General features: G+C 33.5%; 1 protein-coding gene across 1 annotated transcript; it reads left to right on the top strand.

The window, feature by feature from the left end:
- The first annotated feature begins 460 nt into the window (after positions 1–460).
- On the top strand, positions 461–19,077 carry LOC143621939 (uncharacterized). Its single transcript, XM_077093215.1, has 11 exons — positions 461–571; positions 651–746; positions 2,246–2,527; positions 11,274–12,417; positions 13,414–13,573; positions 13,735–13,808; positions 13,942–14,023; positions 16,406–16,531; positions 16,931–17,037; positions 17,345–17,499; positions 18,533–19,077. Exons 1-11 carry the CDS (start codon positions 461–463, stop codon positions 18,773–18,775), a joined length of 2,580 nt encoding a protein of 859 aa, XP_076949330.1. The 3' UTR covers positions 18,776–19,077.
- The last annotated feature ends 1,414 nt before the right edge of the window (positions 19,078–20,491 follow it).

Below are 20,491 nucleotides of genomic sequence, written 5' to 3'. Positions count from 1 at the left end.
ATCCGACACATGATTTACTTAGTCTGTTAGAATTATCATTATAAGTGTTGCTCGTATTCATGTATACATATGAAACATGTTGAATCAAAACACGACATGATTTTTAATGAGCTCAGCATGACATGACATGACACGAATTAACCAACATGATTAAAATCCCTACTATCACAACATTTCATATCATCGCAGGAATAAAACACAAGAAAAGGTGACAATGGTTTAGTGGCCATAAACACATGCACGTGTGATCAACAAATCGAACCCAAAATGCATGAAAATCAAATCTCACACCCAACAGGCAGGCATGCATGCATGCATTTCCTTGGATTGACAACAACAAAACATCTCAATTCCCGATTAATCCCACCTTCTTTTTTTTTCTTCTCACCTTTATCAAATTAACAACACAACAATAATCGTATGGGATTTAAAAATCAGGTTTTGAGGATCTTGTTGTCTGATGGACAATCTGTTGGGTCTTCTTAGAATTAGAGTGAAAAGAGGTATAAATCTCGTCATTCGTGATTTCCGATCTAGCGATCCTTATTGCATTTTGAAATTGGGTGATCAGGTATTTTTATTTGTAAACATATTCAATTGTTACGCGCGTGCATGGTGGTAATTGTTTGTTTGTTTCTTTGATCATGTAGAAATTGAAGACTCGCATTATATATAAAGACCTAAATCCCGTGTGGGATGAAGATTTGACTCTTTCGATAGAAAATCCTGATCTTCCCATTGAACTGGTACGTAATATGATATCCTGAACGAAGATCTAACCTTGTGTTTATGTTTATATCTTAAATTGTTCATATACAGAGTTATTAATTAGATTCACAAAGCCGAGATTAAAAGAGCCTGAATTTAAAAATTAGCTTGTTTAATAAACGAAACCAAGCCGAGTTGGCTAGCGAGCCTAGTATTTTTACATATAACTTTATTTTTAATATATTGAATATTTTTCTTACATAAAATATGGTAAAATAACTATATGTTATGGTAAAAAAATGATCAAAACACATATACAAATTATTATGTATAGATATCAATTTTCTTAACGAATAATAAACGAGCTGAACCCCAACATAAAAAAATACTCACGAGCCGAGCTCCAGTTTTAGGAATAAACAAGAAACAAGCCGATATCTCTAGCTCCAGCTCTTGTAAGTTAAACAAGGGCCGAGCCCTAGTCTAATGGGCTTGGCTCAACTCAACTCATCTACACCTCGAGTCGAGATGTTAGTTCTTTAAGCCATTTTTAACTTAATATTGACTTCATGGCACTTTGTTTAAGAAATTTGTACGAGTTGAGTCAAATTATGTTATATCTTTAACCGGTCAAACATGTGAATTTAAAAGATTGGCTACAAAACAAGTTGATTTTTTCTTTTTTTCTCATCGAGTCAACACAACCCAACCTGTTCCATTGTGTAAGAAAATTTACCCATTTGACCTTATTTATTTTGACTCTTACCAAGCTCAGGCTTGTGTAACTCATTATAGTCCAGTGAGCCATAAGTCACCAAAAATTTATTTTCATGTAATCCTACTAAATCATTCAATCAAACACGCAAATTATTATTTATTATTATAAATCATATCATATTTGACACAAAGAAATTAAATATTTGTTGTAAAAAATGCTTCATGACAAGAGAACCTCACCCGTTTCATTGTGTAAGAAACTATATTCATTTGACGTGACCCGTTTTGGCTTGTTACATAACATGTATGTCCGCTCAATGTAGTTTAACCGATACACACTTACTAAAATGTTTGGGACGAAAATGCTGAGTTTTTGGGAAAAAAATTGAGTTTACCGGCCAAAAATGTTTTTTCAGCGACCTGAAACTAACGACGTTAAGATTCTGTTAGTCACGGACCATTATAAACAAATATGTTAAAAGCTAGATTATTATATCAAAGAAAAATGAGATTATTATACAACTTTATAAATTTTCTTACCATTATACATTTCACTAAAGAAAAATTAGATTATTTTACAATTTTATTGGTTTTTGGTGATAAAAAATGTTTCAAGTCAACAAAATCCGGCATTTTTCAATGTGTGCCATGATACAAATGTTAGAACCGAATTTATTAATTTGTTACTCAGCTCGTGTGACATTAATTTAGTCCAATGACATCTGTGGATCCTTTTGAACTTACACGCTTCTTATAGGTCTTTTAATTTTACCTAAGCATATGAATCATGTTTTTATACGCTTGCATATATGTGTTGCAGGAGGTGTATGATCATGACACGTTTAGTAGGGACGATGAAATGGGAGATGCAGATATTGACATCCATCCATTTCTTGAGGCACATAAGATGCACCTGGACCCGCATACGGTCACAAATGGCACTATTCTAAAGAAAGTTGAGCCATCCGAGTCAAATTGTCTATCGGAAGAAAGCTGTGTGACATGGAAAGATGGTATGATCTCTCAAAATATGCTTCTTAAATTGCGGAATGCTGAATCTGGAGAAATTGAACTCGAGTTGCATTGGATTGACCTACCGGGGGCCCATCACGTTTAGAGTGTGTTTTAGAGTGTTCTATATGTTGGTAGGGTTAACCATCAACAACGGATCTAGATGGGATTAGGGTATCATTTTTTCTATCTTTTTTGTAATTTTTATAGTGTAAAATAAAAAAAATATAAGTAAAATAAAATGCAAAATATTTGTAATACGTATTTTGAATTACGTTTTTATAACAATGGTGTGTGAAGCGTGTTAAAACTTTTGATTCATTAATATTGTTAACGAATCAAGGTGAGCTAGAAATGTTCCTTGGTTGCATGGAACTAATATGCTTACAAACCCTAGAAGTCCAAAAATAAGAGATCGACCATTTTGAAATGGATCACAAAAAAGGAATGTGTCAAAGAAGCATGATTGATTTGATGATATATTTGTTGATTCATTTATGTTCCTAAGAAAAATCCAAACCACACTTGATGATTTTCGGAAAAATAACATTTCACTACTCTTTTAAGATCTTGACAGATTTTGGTTGTCAACTTATTTAACATTATCTTGAAATTAATTTGTATGTTATTTGTATTCTTGTGACTTTTTACTTTATTTCATATGCTCATTGACTTGTTTAAACAATATTTCTTAAGATTTATCATTTTTGAGCTCACTAATTTCTTATAAGGTCTTTCTTATCATTTCTTAAAATATTAATCTCATTATTTAATTCAGAGTGAATATTGTAACAATTCGGATTTTTCGTATTTGTTTAAACCAATTCGAGAATGTAATTTGGATCTTTTGAACTATTTAAAACTTGTATTTATTGATATTTAACTTGGTTTAACTTATTTTATAATTTCATAAATTTCAATTATGCCAAATAGCCCTTAAAAACTTTTAAAATCGTTTAAAACGGCTAAAAATCGCATTTTTGGAAACTACATGGACTAAATTTGCCAATTCTTTCCTATTTTCTATTAAATTAACGTAACTTAAACTCCAAGAAATGTTATAGCTGGTCCAATTACATTTTCTAGGTGTCCAAGCCAAATTTTGTTAGTTATTGTACTAGATTTTCTCATTAAATAACTTATTTTGTTTCCTAATCGAGCGGATTACTTCATAAACAAGCTACAACCTATCATATTTAATCAAAAGACACATATAAACCCTAATAACTACTGATTTCCAGCCATCAACCCTATATCCCACGAAATTCCCATTCCATATATCAATTTCATAAAGTTTGTTCAAGTTCTTTCATCTACGGTTCGACTTTCAAGCTTCAAGACCCTTTGATCTCGATTATCTCTTGTTCCATTCATCGTTCGGGTAAGTTGTCTTCTTTAATATTGTATATTTTTATCTGTAGAACAAAAGCCCTCAATCAATTTTGCCGATTGAGGGAGTATCGGTGGTCAATTGGACTCAAACCCGCTTAAGGGCATAATAGTCAACAACTTTGACCAATCAATTTCTCATGCTTCTGGTTAGAACCAACATTCGGTCCAGAAGAATTTTATTTTCATAATGTATATTTAAACAATATTTTTAGGTGCTGATCAGTTATCTCGTTTGACGCGTATTGGACGACTCGATTATCCGTTGACTCGTTTATTCTTAATTATACTCACTCGCCTTTAATCTAAGGCGAGTTTGATCATTCCCCTTTTTATACACTATTTTTAAATGTTTTGGGGACATATGCGTACTTACTCATATTTTCTATTATATATATATACTCAAAATCGCAAACATAATTATTGTGTGAATATCAGTTGAATGCTATTTGCTAATTGCTACATGTTTAATTGTTTACCTTTCGAAGAGGTCCAACATATCCCCTTTTGTATAGGGTTCTCATTAGTATGATCATACGACCGTCTTAGTAACCAGAGCCCGATTCGCTTGGCAAAGGTAAACCAACAATTTAGTCATTGTAATCAATGCCCGATTCGCTTGGCAGCGATTCATTGGCACACGAATATACTTGATTTTGGTTTGTTAAGGTTTGATTGATTATTACCACATAGATTGGTTTGCGCATTTAACACTTATCATTTATTATTTATTTAATATATAAACTATTTGTTGTGTCAAAAATTGGTGATCATCTCACTCAACATATTTGTTGACAAAACTCCATTTTCTACGTATATGCAGGTTACTTGAAGTGGAGGTATGGACACTTAGAAAGACCTTAGGGTTATATTGAAGACAAAACTTGAATTTAAACGGTTGTAAATATTTATTTGAAGTATATTGTTGTATTTGATTATTGTGTGTATTATTTGAACAAAATAATTAATTAGATATTGTCATTTATATTTATGATAGTATCTTCAAGCTGTGAGCAATCGGATCATGCTCCGGCATTTCCGCCTTAGGTTGGGGTGTGACAAATATCACACAAATCATCATATTTGTATTATATAACTCATCATAATTGACATGTGGGTTGATATTTTAACTTATATAACTAAAAAGTTAGTAACTTTTACCAAGAGGAGTCAGAAGATACCCCTTGGCGTCTTGCTATTCAAAGGCTATGAAATAAGTTCCTATCATTTACATCATCTTCAATCTTCAAATAGACAAATACCATTGCTTCATTTTATTCAAGACAGCTGTCAGTATTTACAGATGTAATACCTTGAAATAACATGCATAAAATGCCAATCTTGGAAAGTTAAGGGACCTAACAGTATTATTAGACAAAAATAATTTGAAGGTTTCAAATGAAAAAAATTGAAAATAAGCCGGTAGTCGATCACTACCCAAGCCATAATAGTTCGATATGACCTGGCTAAGGAATCAATCTCATGTTGACACATGACAGATGATGAAGCGTTAACGTTGACGCGTATTAGGTGAGTCAGCATGATGGCGACCGCTACCAAAGACGCAAACGGTCAGCCAAGCATAAATATCTTCTGAGTAGCTAGATGCTTACCGGTCCTCTAAGGGTCCCGGTAACAATCTATAAATACCGGGGTTTAGTAGTTAGTTACTCATTTTAAAATGACGTGATGATCTTACTAAGAGTGTGGTCATGATATATACATACTGTTAGACCAACATGTATACTCGCCCGACACCCCTAGGGGCTAAGTTGGTCGGCTGGTGCAACGGGAACATCACGTTGTGCATAGCGACACCATTGGGTAGTGTCTTTTACGGGGGTGATGACACTGCGTAGGATGAATGCCATTCATTTTCTTTCGTTTTGTAGGTTTTGCCTTCAAAATTTTTTATTAGGGTTGAAAGATGAAAGATGGAGGAATAGGATAGCAGTGATACATAACGATGAAAGATGAGTGATTATTATAAGATATAGTGTTATGTTAGCTTAAACATTCTGATGATGTGGCATGTGGTCCTTCATACCTTTATTGTTATATGGTTATTTAGAAGCTATTAATTTATTATCACCAGTGGTCCAGTTTGTTAAGACGCCTAGTAATTTCCATAAAGACATATTACTCAAATTGATATGTTGGTCAGAACGACAATACTCCTAATCGTATCCCTATCAAATCATGCGTCCCGAATCATTATGATCAACATCAGTTATACCAACTGTTTACCGTGAGAGTCTGACTGTTCCACGTTACCTTCACTGAATGTATTAAAAAGACATATGTTTTCATTAAATTAATATAACCAACATAAAAGCATTCCCAACACATCACCTAAAATAATGTGAGGAGGGTTTGTAAATTATAGGGTGAGGTTATGAGTGGTTGAGAGTGTAAATTATAGGGTGGAGAGAGAAAATATAGTGATTTTTTGTAAATTTGGGGAAAATGTAGTGATTTTTTTGTAAATTATAGGATGGAGAGAGAAAATTATAATGAAAAATGTATAAAAAAATTATTTAATTGAACATGAGAGAGAAATATAGTGTTTTTTAGTGTGATTATATGATATCTATAATATATATAAATTAAAACCTTAAAATCCTACGTGTCGCGATGTGGTCGCTTCCTCCTTTTATGGAAGCCACCAGATTGCTTAATTTTTAAATGAAGGTCTCTTATTGATTTAACCCAAATTCATGGGTATGGGTTTTACCAAACCCATATAGCTCTTAAACGGGTTATAACATCTCATTAAATTAAAAATTAATTTTACCAATTATTTGATATGAAAATCCTATAAAATAGGGATATACTAAAATTTAATATCCTATTTTATTTAAAAAAAAGATATTATTTATAATTAAGAAATAATTTTATAATAAAAAAATAAACGGATAATGAGTATCAACAAACTCAGATAGATTTTAAACTGGATTATAATATATCATTTATTTGTGAAACCATTTTATCATCAAACCTCAAGTATATTAATTATTAACTTTCTTACAATAAATAAAATTAAAATCCAAATATTAATATATAAATATTAAAATCTAATAATATAAAATAATCTCCGTAATACTATTACGGGAGATAAAATATAGTATATGAATATAAGGATAGGAAACATGATGAGAATGCTTTAAATGTGATTACACATATAAATGTTGTTATCAGAATTATTAAAAAGTGAAAAAACCAAATAAATAAATCTAGATCCAAATTCCAAACTCACACTTTGATCCATTGGTTGAAGACTTAAAACCTTTCATATCATCCCAACCAATTTCCCATATCATTGAATGAACAATCAGAACAAACTGTAACGTGTTCCGAACTCACCTCACAACTCGCCACCTATCAAACAAACCATGCCACTTTCTCTCTAAGTTAAGTCAACATGACGTCAGCCATCGTCACCGGCGACCGTTACCTGGAATCACTCGTTCACTTCGTCGAGAACCACGCCGGTCCGTTAATCGAAGGCACACTCGTGCTCAAACTGAATCCGGTAGGTCTTCACTACGTCCAGTCACGGCTGGAGTCGTTGACGGAGCTTGAGCGGTTACTCGCCGGAGCTCCGGTGGATTACCTACGCGCGTACGTTTCGGATTTAGGTGATCACCGTGCGCTTGAGCAGTTACGGCGGATTTTAAGGATACTGACGGCGGTTAAGGTCGTGTCGGTGTTGCCGCCGGGATCGTGTAGAGATCCGACGCCGCTGTGTTTGTTGCCGTTTGGGAGGTTGAAGGTTTTGGAGCTCCGTGGATGTGATCTGTCCACGTCGGCTGCCAGAGGGCTTCTGGAGCTTAGGCATACGCTGGAGAAGATTATTTGTCATGATTCCACTGTATGATTGCTTTACTTCTGAATTTATGTTAATTATTAAATTAAACTAGGCTTAGTTATAGTTGAGAATTGTGAAATTGATTCAACTGCATGATTGATTTAGATTCTGATTATTGTAGGATTAAGTTTACTTCTAGTTGAGAATTGTGAAATGTTTTTGATTATTGGAGGATTTCTAGTTGACTCAGTTGAGAATTGTGAAATTGAACTTTGAAATGCTGTTCAGTTCTCGTTGAGGTGACTTAGGATGCAGAATTTCTGATTATCATAGGATTAGGCTTACTTCTAATTGAAAATTGTGAAATAGTACTTTGACATGTTGTTCTGTTCTTGTTGAGGTGAAATAGGAATTGCATTTTCTGATTATCATAGCATCGGGTCTGCTTCTAGTTGAGAATTGCGACAACGAACTTCAAAATGTTGTTTTGTTCGTGTTGAGGTGAAAATAGGACGCAAAGTTTCTGATTATTATAGGAATAGGATTACGTTTGATCCTAGTTGAGAAATGTGAAACTGAACTTCGTCCTGTTGTTCTGTTCTTGTTGAGGTGAAATAGGACGAGGAATTTCTGATTATTATGGATTAGGTCTATTTCTAGTTGAAATTTGTGAAATGGTACTTTGAGATGATGTTCTGTTTATGTTGAGGTTAAATAGGATGTGAAATTTCGGACTATTATAGGATTTGGTTACCTCTAGTTGAAAATTGTGAAATAGTACTTTTGACATGTTTCTGTTCTTGTTGAGGTGAAATAGGATGTGATTTTCTGATGATTGTTGAATTAGGTTTACTTCTAGTTGACAATTGTGAAATAGTACTTTGACTTGTTCTGTTCTTGTTGAGGGGAAATAGGATGTGAAATTTCTGATTATTATAGGATTAGGTTTACTTCTAGTTGAAAATTATGAAATAGTACTCTGACATGTTGTTACTGTTCTTGTTGAGGTGAAATAGGATGCACTTCGACATTTGTTTGCTAATAGAATTGCTGAGATAGAAGACTCTCCTCAGTGGAAGCGATTATCATTTGTTTCTTGTACTTATAATGGCTTGGTTTTGATGGATGATTCCTTGAGACTCCTGCCTGTTGTTGAAACCCTTGATTTGAGTAGGAACAAGTTTGCTAAAGTGGATAATCTATGGAGATGTAGCAAGTTGAAGCATCTGGACCTTGGTTTTAATCAGTTGAGAACAATTTCATCGTTTATTAAGGTAAGGCTAATTAGTCATTTTTTAAGTTTTGCAATTATTGAGTTGTTGTATACTCACATGAAGTTATAATCCAAATGCTAAATACGGGCTGAAGCAAAGGGTTGGGATACTTGGCTATCTAACATCTAAATGTACAACATTTGTATGGTAGTCAAATGGATAGACATAGTCACATGTATACGAAGATCATGATTTATGGGTACTCAGTTACAATATCTATGCTTTAAACTTTTTCTTGTCTACAACACTCGTTTGGAAATTTGTCAACAATTTTGGATTAGAAGTTTGATTGAACTTTGAAATGTGGCAGAGATGCTACATATATTTGCGGTTGACATCCATCATATTCACTAAGTTGAAATTGTTGGTCTTGGTCTTGTCGTCTTGATGGTTATGGGAATATGCAAAATAATGGTGATTGAAATTCCGTTTTATGTAGGTTCGTCTTTTTGTAAATTGCACACTTTGTCCTCAAAGACGACAATTGCATGTGATTAAGAGTGGCTTTATTACAAAAAGCCTGATTCAAATTACTAAAGCTTTTCAAGCATATTTTTGGTACTTCTAATCAGATGGTTAATTTGCACTGGTTTGGTTTGGGAGCATATCTGCATATGATAGGTGACCCCTAACCATTGAAACCATACGCCCATACTAGATCAACTGAACCGGTAACAAGGAGAATAACACTACTCAAAGTTTGGCAGGTGTTTGGTTATTGTGTTCATAAATCAAATTAATTGGTTAAGCACATATTGTCCTATGTAAGCACTCCTTTGGCATTTACTAATCAGGCTTGGGCCCCCTATATATATGTTGATGTGATGCTAGAGGACTCGTATAATTAATAACTGTTAAACAAAATACAAAACCAGCTTGCCTTTGTGAGGCGACAGTCTCTCTTAAATGACCTACTTTTGAGAGTTAGGTTCTGTCCAAGTATGCTTAAGTTAATCCGTGGATCAATAATTAAATCAAGCAGAAACCATATCTCATAATCCGTACTTAATAGTGAGTGTTACAACATTATGGAACTAGTATTGTTGCCATAATGTTAAGATGAATGCTATTGTTTCTTACTTTATTTATGGCGATACAGCTGTTGACTATTTTACTAATTAACTCTTTTAGTTAGTGTCACTTTATTCTGGTTAATTACTAAAATAGACAATGATTGTATTTTTCATAATCAAATGAGGCAATTCTCAGAGTTAGACAAAGCCAGTGTGTTTTTTTGACTTATTGATGGGAGTATTGATTTCATAAAGTTGGCCAAGTTGATTGATTACTTATTTTCCTATAATACTTGAATACTCGATTTCTCTTAACCACATCTTTGGTGCACCGATGAGTAAAAATTATCTTTTGCATTCTTTTGCTTATGAAGGCATCTTTTCAATATCTGAAACTAGTTTGTATGCGTTATTCTTGTATGCAGGTCTCATGTCAAATTGTGAAACTAGTGTTGAGGAACAATGCTCTTACTTCCATTCGTGGGATAGAGAATCTAAAATCACTTGAAGGGCTTGATCTTTCCTACAATATTATTTCCAACTTTTCAGAGGTGGAACTCCTAGCTGGTCTCCCATCCCTTCAGAATTTGTGGTTAGAAGGAAATCCAATATGTTCTGCCAACTGGTACAGAGCACAATTGTATAGCTTCTTCTCTGATCCCGATAAAGTAAGCATTGGAAAAAAAATACATACAGTATTGTTAATATCTTTCACAGTTTCACCATTTTGTGATCGATATGTTATTTTGTGTTTTCTTCTCTTTAATTTGCAGCTGATATTGGATGACAAGAAGATCTCAACTAGAGAGGTTTGGAAGAGACAGATTATTGTTGCTAGTAGGCATAAGCAACCAGCTAGTTTTGGATTTTATTCACCAGTCAAAGATGATGCTGAAGCAGAGGGGAGTGTTAACCCAAGAACGGTTGGTAACTGATAATGCAGTTTTTGGATTTACGTGTGCTGTTTGAAATTGTAATAATCAGATAAATCAATTGTTGAGTGTTTGACAAATCCTGATTATTAGCAAGTAATAGGTAAAAAAGACATTTTTTGTGGAAAAGGTGACGTGGAATTTTACTAAATGTCATCGAATTATGTTAAAAGGGGTAAATAGGTAAATTTAGTATGTTGTTTGTGAATTAGTTTATTGTAATCGGTACGAAATTTGTTCCCCATAACTGATTCTTAAACAATCAGATAGTCAAAGTAGAATCAGCTTATTCAAACATTCAAAGCTGATTATTACATCTTCGACTCACAAATCATTTCAAAAGGCAAATCCATGTACACCCTTAAGTTTGCTCATAATTTGAACTTTGCTTGACTGTGATTACTTTCTGACCTACTTTCAGAGGAAGCTGTCTCGTGTTGCTAGTATTGAAAGTGAAACAGCAAGCACTGATGCAGATTCTGATAATGATTCTGTAACTTGTGATGATGAGGATCGGGACAAACAGGAGATTTCTGATTCAAACAAGGAAGCTGAAATAGTTGATTTCATGAAAAAAATCGAGTTCATGAAAAAAGAGCATTCCGCTTTATGGCTGGAGGAGTTTCAAAGATGGATGACTCATGTTTCTGATGATCATGTGAAGAGTGAAATACAAGCCCTAGTTCCAGACAAGGGAAAAGATTCCAGAAAACAGAGAAGGCTAAAACATTTTGGTAAAAAATCAAGATATATTTCATCTTCTGCTGAAGCTTTTGATGATGATCATGATATGGAGCGTGAAGAATCTTATTACCCGTACGATGATTTGTCTGTCAATACTGTATCACATGCAACCGAAGATGGGTCTACTTCAAACCATAATAAAAAGGTTAATCTTACTAGAATAATTCAGCCACCAAAAGATGAAGGGGCAAGTTCTAACAATAGTATCAAAGTTGAAGGACCTGAAATGTCAATCTTGGAAACTGTAGATGATATTATTGAAGCACGTTCTCCCTCAGTACATGCAGGATCACCACCTCATTATCAAGAAGACATTCTTCAACGCCGCCAAAATTTAGAGGAAGAATTTCTTCAGCTATCTGCTGAGTCATTCTCGATAGCATCTTCAGATAGTTACACCAGTGATAGTGGAGATGATTATGGGGAAAACGGATCACATGTTCATAACGAATCAACAACTGCTGATCGTTCAAGAAGTATGGATAGCTTAATGTTTTTATCTTCAGAAGATTTACAGAAGGCGATAGAAAGTGACTCGTGGTCTACAAAACATGGGGATTCTGAACAATTAAGCAGCAATGTTTATGAAGGAAGTCGCTATGATGGTGAAATAGTTGGTCTCATGAAGCAAGAAGCAAATTGGTTAGAGAAGAAAATGGGCAAACGGAAAACAAAACCGAGGGTTATATCGCTAAAGGAGAAGATGATACAAACAGAAGCAAATGGTTCACATAAGTTGAACTGCAGTGCACATGATGTACACGAGTCAAGCTGGCAAGAGGCTAGCATGAGGGAGTACCAGATGCTGGTTGACGGTAGAGGTGACAAATTCAACCTATTTTGTTATGAATGATTTTATTTTGGTTATGTTTCTATATCTAACGGGTCAAACGGCTAAATTCAGAAAAATTTAAAAGGAAACGTTCAAATGGGTTGAAATCGTCAGGAGTATTTTAATGCATAAATTTATTATATTATTGTTGAAATAATATAATTTTTGCAATCGTATTTGACTCATTAGCTATTTAGAAAGCGGTTGAACCATTCGAGGGAAGTTTGTTTATGTTCGTTCATTAATAAATGGACAAACGTGAACACAATTTTCTGTTCATTTAATTAAGCGAACAAACATGAACAAATGTCTCATTTGTTTATTTACTTGTTTACGGTAGTTCATTTATCTCTGTTTATGTTCACTCGCTTATATTTGTTCATCCGTTTATGTTTATGTACATATCCACTTATTCATTCATTACTAATACTAATTTGAAACCAATTTGATTTTCATATTTTTAAACCCTTTGTTTAGACATATTTGATAAATTTTGACATGTTTATTTACATATCGACTTTTTTTATTCATTACTAATACTAATTTGAAACCAATTTGATTTTCATATTTTTAAACCCTTTGTTTAGATATACGTGATCAATTTTTGACATGTTTGATGTAATGATGATGGTATTTTAGACTATAATTTGGATAGTCAGTTCTCGTGTTGGATATGCTCGTCATTTATGTTCGTAAACCGTTCGTTTAGAATATGAACAAATGAACATAGACAGACACGCTCATCTTCTAAATGAACGAACACACACAAGAAAATGCGTGTTTTAATTGTTTTGTGTTTGTTCAGTTAAAGTTGAATGACGAACATGAACAAGCCCCATTCGGATCATTTACAGGACTACTACTCACAATGTTTCTATTCATACCAAAAATTTACTGCTTTTGACCTGTTACATGACCCGTCCAACCCGCCCGTCCAGCCCGCCCAATTTTTCACCTATAATAACAGGATATACTTTTGATGCAGGAGGGATTCTTATGGAAGATAACCTGGCGGGCCCCATGACAAAAGAACTTATCCGAAAGAACTTTAATGTAGAACTTGCAGATTTTGGGATTGAAGAAACATGCTGGCAATATGTGTCTTGCAAGTGTTTGCTTGAGGATCCATCTGGGTACAGTAACAGGTACTGTTTTCATTAGCACTCTTTATATTTTATGAGTGATCTTGAATGCGAGCCAACAACTTACATCCATCATATATGGTGGGCTGAATGCGTGCCAACATCTTGTACTCTTATATGTATCATGAATTAAACAACTGCAGTTTCATTTGTTGATTTGACAGTGGAATGGCGTTATTGCTTAGCTGTGAACAGAAGTTGTATGTTGTGCTTCTCAATGGCCGGCATGATGGGTCAGGTTAGGTTCGTTGCGGTATGACCATTATGCAAATCAGAATTGGTTAAAAATATTTTTTTTTATTTATAATAACGATACTACTTATGCAAGTGTTTTTTATATCTATTAAGATAGTTTCGTTGTCATTTTGTAGGATTTAGCCCGAGTCTAGTAGGTTGCTTTGGTACAGAAGATGTCAAAGAGGTTTTAGTAGGCTTAGGACTTCAGGCAGTGAGGTGAGTGAGTCAGCATTTGACTCGTTTCCTTTAAGATATTTTATCTTATTTTATTTGCTTAATGTTAGATATTAAACATTACCTGAATTGACTCAATTGCCACCTCTAGCTCCAAACATCACTTGACAAATGTTTTGTAGTCATAAGTAACATTTTAATGTTTTGAAATAGATCCAAACTATATATCTCATTTTTTTGAGAAATGAGTTCGGTATTTGTTTACAACATATTAAACAGGCTTGTCTTCTATACCTAATTATTAACTGGTTGCACCAGCTGCCACGTGCCACAATTCTTTGGGCACAAGATTCTTTTCCCAGCTTCTCTTATTTACCCCCTCGTATTTATACTATTTTATAGTAATGTAACAGAATATATTAAATACATATCTATATCGATACTATATATAATACATGAGACGTGGTCAAATTAAGATACCTACTTTTTAAGTAATTTACAACTTGTAAATCATAAGATACACCTTCTATGGCATGTAAGATAGGGGTAACCTTGTCCGTTAGAAAATATGCATAGTAATAGTTACAACATTGCCCCCTCAACGTTACTTAACTTTTATAAATTTAAGAAATAGTTACAACTTTGAACCTTCATCTTTACCCATTTATTCCTTTTGATTTTGATTATAAACCAACTTCCCACCAATGATTTTCCAAAGGCCGTAACTTTTTCATACGTTAATATATTTTTTTAAAAATCGCACCATAAAAATGAGAATTTTATTGTCTTTAATTTGGATATGATATTGCTATAGTTTTTTCAATTAAAAAAAATTAACACGTTACGTATGTGCGTTCACAATTCGGTTTTAACGGTTTCTAAGTTAAACCATGAGCCAAACCGTTGGTTTGTTCTTTTATCATTGAAAACCAAAACTGAACCGTTGAAAATTTAAACTAAATCGTTACTAACGGTTTGGTTTCACGCATTGAGCTTCAATAATAAGTTTACAATCCTGTCCGATTTTATATGGTCGATTTTCGGTATAAACCGTAAACCAAACCGTTTGCTATGATTTGAACATTCAGAAACCGGCACCAAAAGTGGTGATTGGTTTAAACATTTTCAAGGTTTCAAACGAACCTTGAGCATCCATACTTGTTACATGATTAGTAGGATTTTTGTATCCCGCCGCATCGCGCGGGCACCTTTCTTAATATATTTGAAAGTAGGATTAGTAGGATTTTTGTTTCCATACTTGTTCTTGATTGAGATTACGTGCAAGTACTCATAACTTAATATATTTGAAGTCAAATATCTCTCATAGGTTACTATATTTAATTTAAACTAGAAAGGTGCCCGTACGATGCGGCGGGATACAAAAATCCTACTAAATACTAATCATGTAACAAGTATGGATGCTCAAGGTTCGTTTGAAACCTTGAAAATGTTTAAACCAATCACCACTTTTGGTGCCGGTTTCCGAATGTTCAAATCATAGCAAACGGTTTGATTTACGGTTTATACCGAAAATCGACCATATAAAATCGGACAGGACTGTAAACTTATTATTGAAGCTCAATGCGTGAAACCAAACCGTTAGTAACGATTTAGTTTAAATTTTCAACGGTTCAGTTTTGGTTTTCAATGATAAAAGAACAAACCAACGGTTTGGCTCATGGTTTAACTTAGAAACCGTTAAAACCGAATTGTGAACGCCCATACGTAACATGTTAATTTTTTTAATTGAAAAAACTATAGCAATATCATATCCAAATTAAAGACAATAAAATGCTCATTTTTATGCTGCAATTTTCAAAAAAATATATTAACGTATGAAAAAGTTACGGCCTTTGGAAAATCATTGGTGGGAAGTTGGTTTATAATTAAAATCAAAAGGAATAAATGGGTAAAGATGAAGGTTCAAAGTTGTAACCATTTCTTAAATTTATAAAAGTTAAGTAACGTTGAGGGGGCAATGTTGTAACTATTACTATGCATATTTTCTAATGGACAAGGTTACCCATATCTTACATGCTATAGAAGGTGTATCTTATGATTTACAAGTTGTAAATTACTTAAAAAGTAGGTGTCTTAATTTGCCCATGTCTCATGTATTATATATAGTATAGATTAAATATAGTAACCTATGCGAGATATTTGACTTCAAATATATTAAGTTATGAGTATTTGCACGTAATCTCAATCATATCTTATCTCAAAATATCGTCTTATAGTTCCTGAATCTTTATTACTAACTATTTAATATTTCTTTTTTCAATCTGTGTAATACATGGGTTTCTAACCTAGTTTACATATAGAGAAAGACAACAACTTATTGCTTACTTGATGAAACGTTAATTAATTGTGTCACCTTTTTTGTCGTATATGTAGATTTTGATCTTACCATTATTGATGTCATAGGGTGTACACTAAACGAGGGGCAAGGTATATGTTTATAACTAGGAGCGTAGAGAAATCAAGGATGCTTGTAACAATATTGGAAGTTTTTCATGCGAATGCCAAGAAGAAAGGGTTTCCTCTTTTAAGGTGATTACTAACTTTAACGAAACTGAAAACTTTTTTTTTTCTTACTGGGTGTTGAATGCGCATTTTGATAGCGATAATATAATAGTGAATAATCTAAATCAGATATTTAGTTGTAATGAAAAACAGGCTGTTAAAAATAGTGTTTAAATGTAATTTTTCAGCTTCAAATTCTAAGTATTAGATAATCATAATCACTTAAAAGTTAGATGATTAGTTTATTTGAAGCAGGTGGGAAACTGATTATCCAAAACTGCTTATTTGAACCTAGTTAATTAGAATATCAGAAACTGAAAGTATAAATCAAATTTTTAACAACTGATTACAATGAGATTAACAGTTTCAAAAATCAAATCAAAATTCAAAACACCTGCTAATGATGGCTTTGTATCGGTATGTCAGTTTGGATAAGATCCAGGTTGCTTTGTTTGAGAGAGACGTATGTGGTGGATCAAAAACAAACATCCTTCAGTATTCAATGGTGCTATTTTGGAAAAGTAATTCTGAAGGTATTTGTTTTAATTTTTGTGGACTCTTGGTTACTCATTATTCTAGATTCATAGAAAGATAAAATGAGTAATGCATTCATGCATGTGTCTTTTATCTTTTGCAGAAATCATAACATTTATATAAGAACATTAGGTGGCAATATGGGTGGGTTGGATAAAAGGTCACAAAGTTAGGATTTGATCATTGTTACAAAACTTAATTTAGTGTTACAGACTTTTATGCTCATTTACTTTTTGTTAGTTTTATATCTTGTATATTATGAAAAAGGCAGTACACAGTACTTTAAAGGTTGTTTTCCTGTATCAGATAACCAATGGTTTTCAAGATCGTTGTTTGTTCTTGGCGGGCATATGATTGTGTGTATCGAGGATATCTCTCAGTTTGGTTTTGATTCACGAGACACGTATACTCCATATTTCTCTCTTGATACATGCTGCTCTATTGTCAATGCTTTGGAAATGGTATACCTTCACTTAATTTACATTCATGAGCTAATTATAGTCTGTTTTTGATGATCAGCATTGGCCTTTATGCCTGATATGTTTAATACAAAATGTCTTTCACTCGCAATAAATAACGATTTGGAAATAAATGCCCATGGTTGGAGATGGTACTATGGTAGCATATACCATAGTATTACTTGAGGGACGAGATGAGTTGGTTGGGTTGGGTTGGGTTGCGCCGTAGCGGGTCAAAACAGGGTTTGGGTTAAAACGGAAACTTGCTGATACGGGTTGGGTTGACCTGCAAACATTCTTTTCTTCATACTTTTATATTTTTCAAAGGAAATACTACATTAATCATGATTAGGAAAATAGCATTACAACAATTAGGGGTGTTTGTTATTTGAATCAGACTTGGGAAACCCGAAATTCGAACCACACCAAATTTGAATAACGAATTCGGGTTTCGAGTATTCGAATTGGGATTTTATTGGAATCGAATTCTGGATTCGGTTTTAGAATCACATTCAAATTTTTGATTCTCAAACCAGTTCAGACCCGAATATTCGAAAATATACGAATTATGTACTTTTACCTTTTTTTTTTCTTTTTTATTAAAACTACACATGTTTGTTTAATTATATATATACTATGTTAGTTTAGACTCTTTTCCTCATATATCGGGTTAAGTCAATCCAAATCCGAACTGAATTCGAATGGTTTGAAGTTGAACTCTGTTAAAAAAAATTCATATTCGAATAATCCCATTTGAATAATCTGAATAACCTGAAAACCGACCCGATGAACACCCCTAACTACAATAATAAATCTAATTCTTTTAATACAGTCGATGTAGGAGCTTATGTGAGTTAATTAAAATATATGTGAGGTGACATTTAATCTGTTTGACCCATTTCTCTTTTATCTCACTTTTTAATCCACCAAATTTGAGATCAAACGCAACCCAAATTGACCCGTTTCATAATTGATCTATTAGTTGGCCCATTTTCCTACTGCTAACGAAACCATATTATTATCCTTCTAATTTCAGGTTATAGACACGAAAGAGAGCTTTTGTGTAACCTTAACGCTCAACTCTGTTACGTCAGAGCTCTCCCGGTTAAACTTATCCTGGAAACCTGAAAATGGATCTGCCAACAGCCGGGGCGCAGCTGTGACTTGGAAACTGAGATGGTTCAGTGAACACGGTTTATTCAAATTCGTTGCACTCGTAAAGGCGCTCCATGATGGTGCGGGACCCGTGTCTCGTTTGAACATAAAATACACGTCTTAACTCTGGTACATGTACTTGTTTGTAGAGTATGGTTTAGGTCCTTTTGCATTCATTTTATTCGTTGATTCTGTTTTTGGTTTTCCTGTTATGGTTAGTTTTTGTGAATTGAAATAGTGTTTCTTGAAAAGATAGGTGGTTTTGTTTTGTACAGAATAATGTACAGTCTTCTTAAAGTGTGTGGAGGTACTATTTGTTTTTTTTACTACACGTGACAATTATGATATGACCAGTTATTCAATAATGGGTTGATTTTGGTAATTTTTGTTTGTTAAATGGGTTTATTTTGGTGTGTTTAAATTATACAATGGGCTGAAATTGGCTTTGTTGACTTATAAAGTGTCCAAATGGGTTGGCAGTTTTGCCATCTTCACTGGCAGCCATACCATAAAAACAAATATAGCGGCCGAACCCATTTGAATGCCTTTTCTTCTAAAACGACTTGTTTCAACCTTGTGTCTGTTTTGGTCAGAGCTCGTTCTGACCTGAACCAACTTAATACTTATGTTCATTCTGAGGTTCATATACATATAGTGTATGTTATAGCGGCCCACTTGTTGCTAAAGCAGTGAAGGTGGATGGATGATAATTCATGACTTGTGAGATGTAACGTTTTGTCGGTGGGTTGTTAAGTTTCAAATTCAAATTTATATATGTTTCAGTTGATAATCATTTCAAGATATATGCTGTATAGAATAATTATCAGTGTAACAATGATAAGATCAGTGTAGAGAATAAGTTAAGAAGGTGAGTATTCTAGCATAGGTATTTGTGAGTTTGGTTAGTAGGTTAAACCTCAGATAAATGGTTAGTAATCATTTTTAGTTTCTCTTAACCAAAATTAAAAAAAAAAAAATCGAATCAAGGTCCAAGGCAAACCAATGCTAGGGTTTGGTTCATGTTTGATTTCAAGTTTTGGGTTTGAGGCGTTTAAAACATGCAACTTTTAGCATGAGTTGGGTCATGTTTGAGGCCTTTAAAACATGCAACTTTTAGTACGAGTTGGGTTGGTTCAAAACTTCTAGATGCATATAATATTATAACATATTGATAGTGTCATGACATTTTAAGTAAAATTTAAAGGGGATTTGAAACCACTAGCCCAAATAAAAATATCACAAAGAACTAAAGATGACTGTAATATATTATTAATGTTGTTATGTCACGAGGAGTTTTGGATTTTTGTTATATCTCTAGGTGTCTAGGATTGAGTGAGAGGTTAGGTTGGATTTGACATTGGTGGTTTTTAAGCAATCTTGTAAACTAAATAACTCAGTCAAATTAGGACAAAGAAAAAGGATGTTTGGAAGATCAAAGTGATGTCTAATACTGCCAACACCCCTATATTCAAGGGAACAAATTATTTCGCTAATATCTTCATCTGATTAAGATGATGCTAAATGGACTTAATAAGATGTTAACAACCATATGTGTATTAAGAATATGAACCTATGAGATTCTGCTAAATCAATCAATCAATCAATCAATCATGCCCAGTGAAATCCCACCGACAGCAAAGCTATAAGTAGGGTCTAGGGAGGGTGGGATGTAGGCACACCGTACCTCTATCCAAAGGAATAAAGAGGTGGCTTCCAGAGAGACCCTCGGCTCTAAGTACATATGTATGAAGCAAAATAAAGGAAATCAAAGTTTAACAGTTATATAAAAACTACTACTAATTATAATAATATTAATAATAAGTTCACAGTTTAACAGCTA

Source organism: Bidens hawaiensis, unplaced genomic scaffold, assembly GCF_021521415.1.
Source record: "Bidens hawaiensis isolate Kalapana, Puna unplaced genomic scaffold, B.hawaiensis_p1.1 tig00002977_1, whole genome shotgun sequence".
Taxonomy (NCBI): Eukaryota; Viridiplantae; Streptophyta; class Magnoliopsida; order Asterales; family Asteraceae; genus Bidens; species Bidens hawaiensis.
Note: the sequence above shows the minus strand (reverse complement) of the source record. Positions and strands in the feature narration are given on the sequence as shown.

What these genes read in the sequence shown, in the direction of transcription:
- LOC143621939 (XM_077093215.1), top strand. Translation starts at nt 461, where the DNA reads ATGGACAATCTGTTGGGTCTTCTTAGAATTAGAGTGAAAAGAGGTATA. An exon ending in GATGCTGGTTGACGGTAGAG is followed by an intron (nt 12,418 to 13,413) that starts GTGACAAATTCA and finishes CTTTTGATGCAG; the next exon opens with GAGGGATTCTTATGGAAGAT. An exon ending in AAAGGGTTTCCTCTTTTAAG is followed by an intron (nt 16,532 to 16,930) that starts GTGATTACTAAC and finishes TCGGTATGTCAG; the next exon opens with TTTGGATAAGATCCAGGTTG.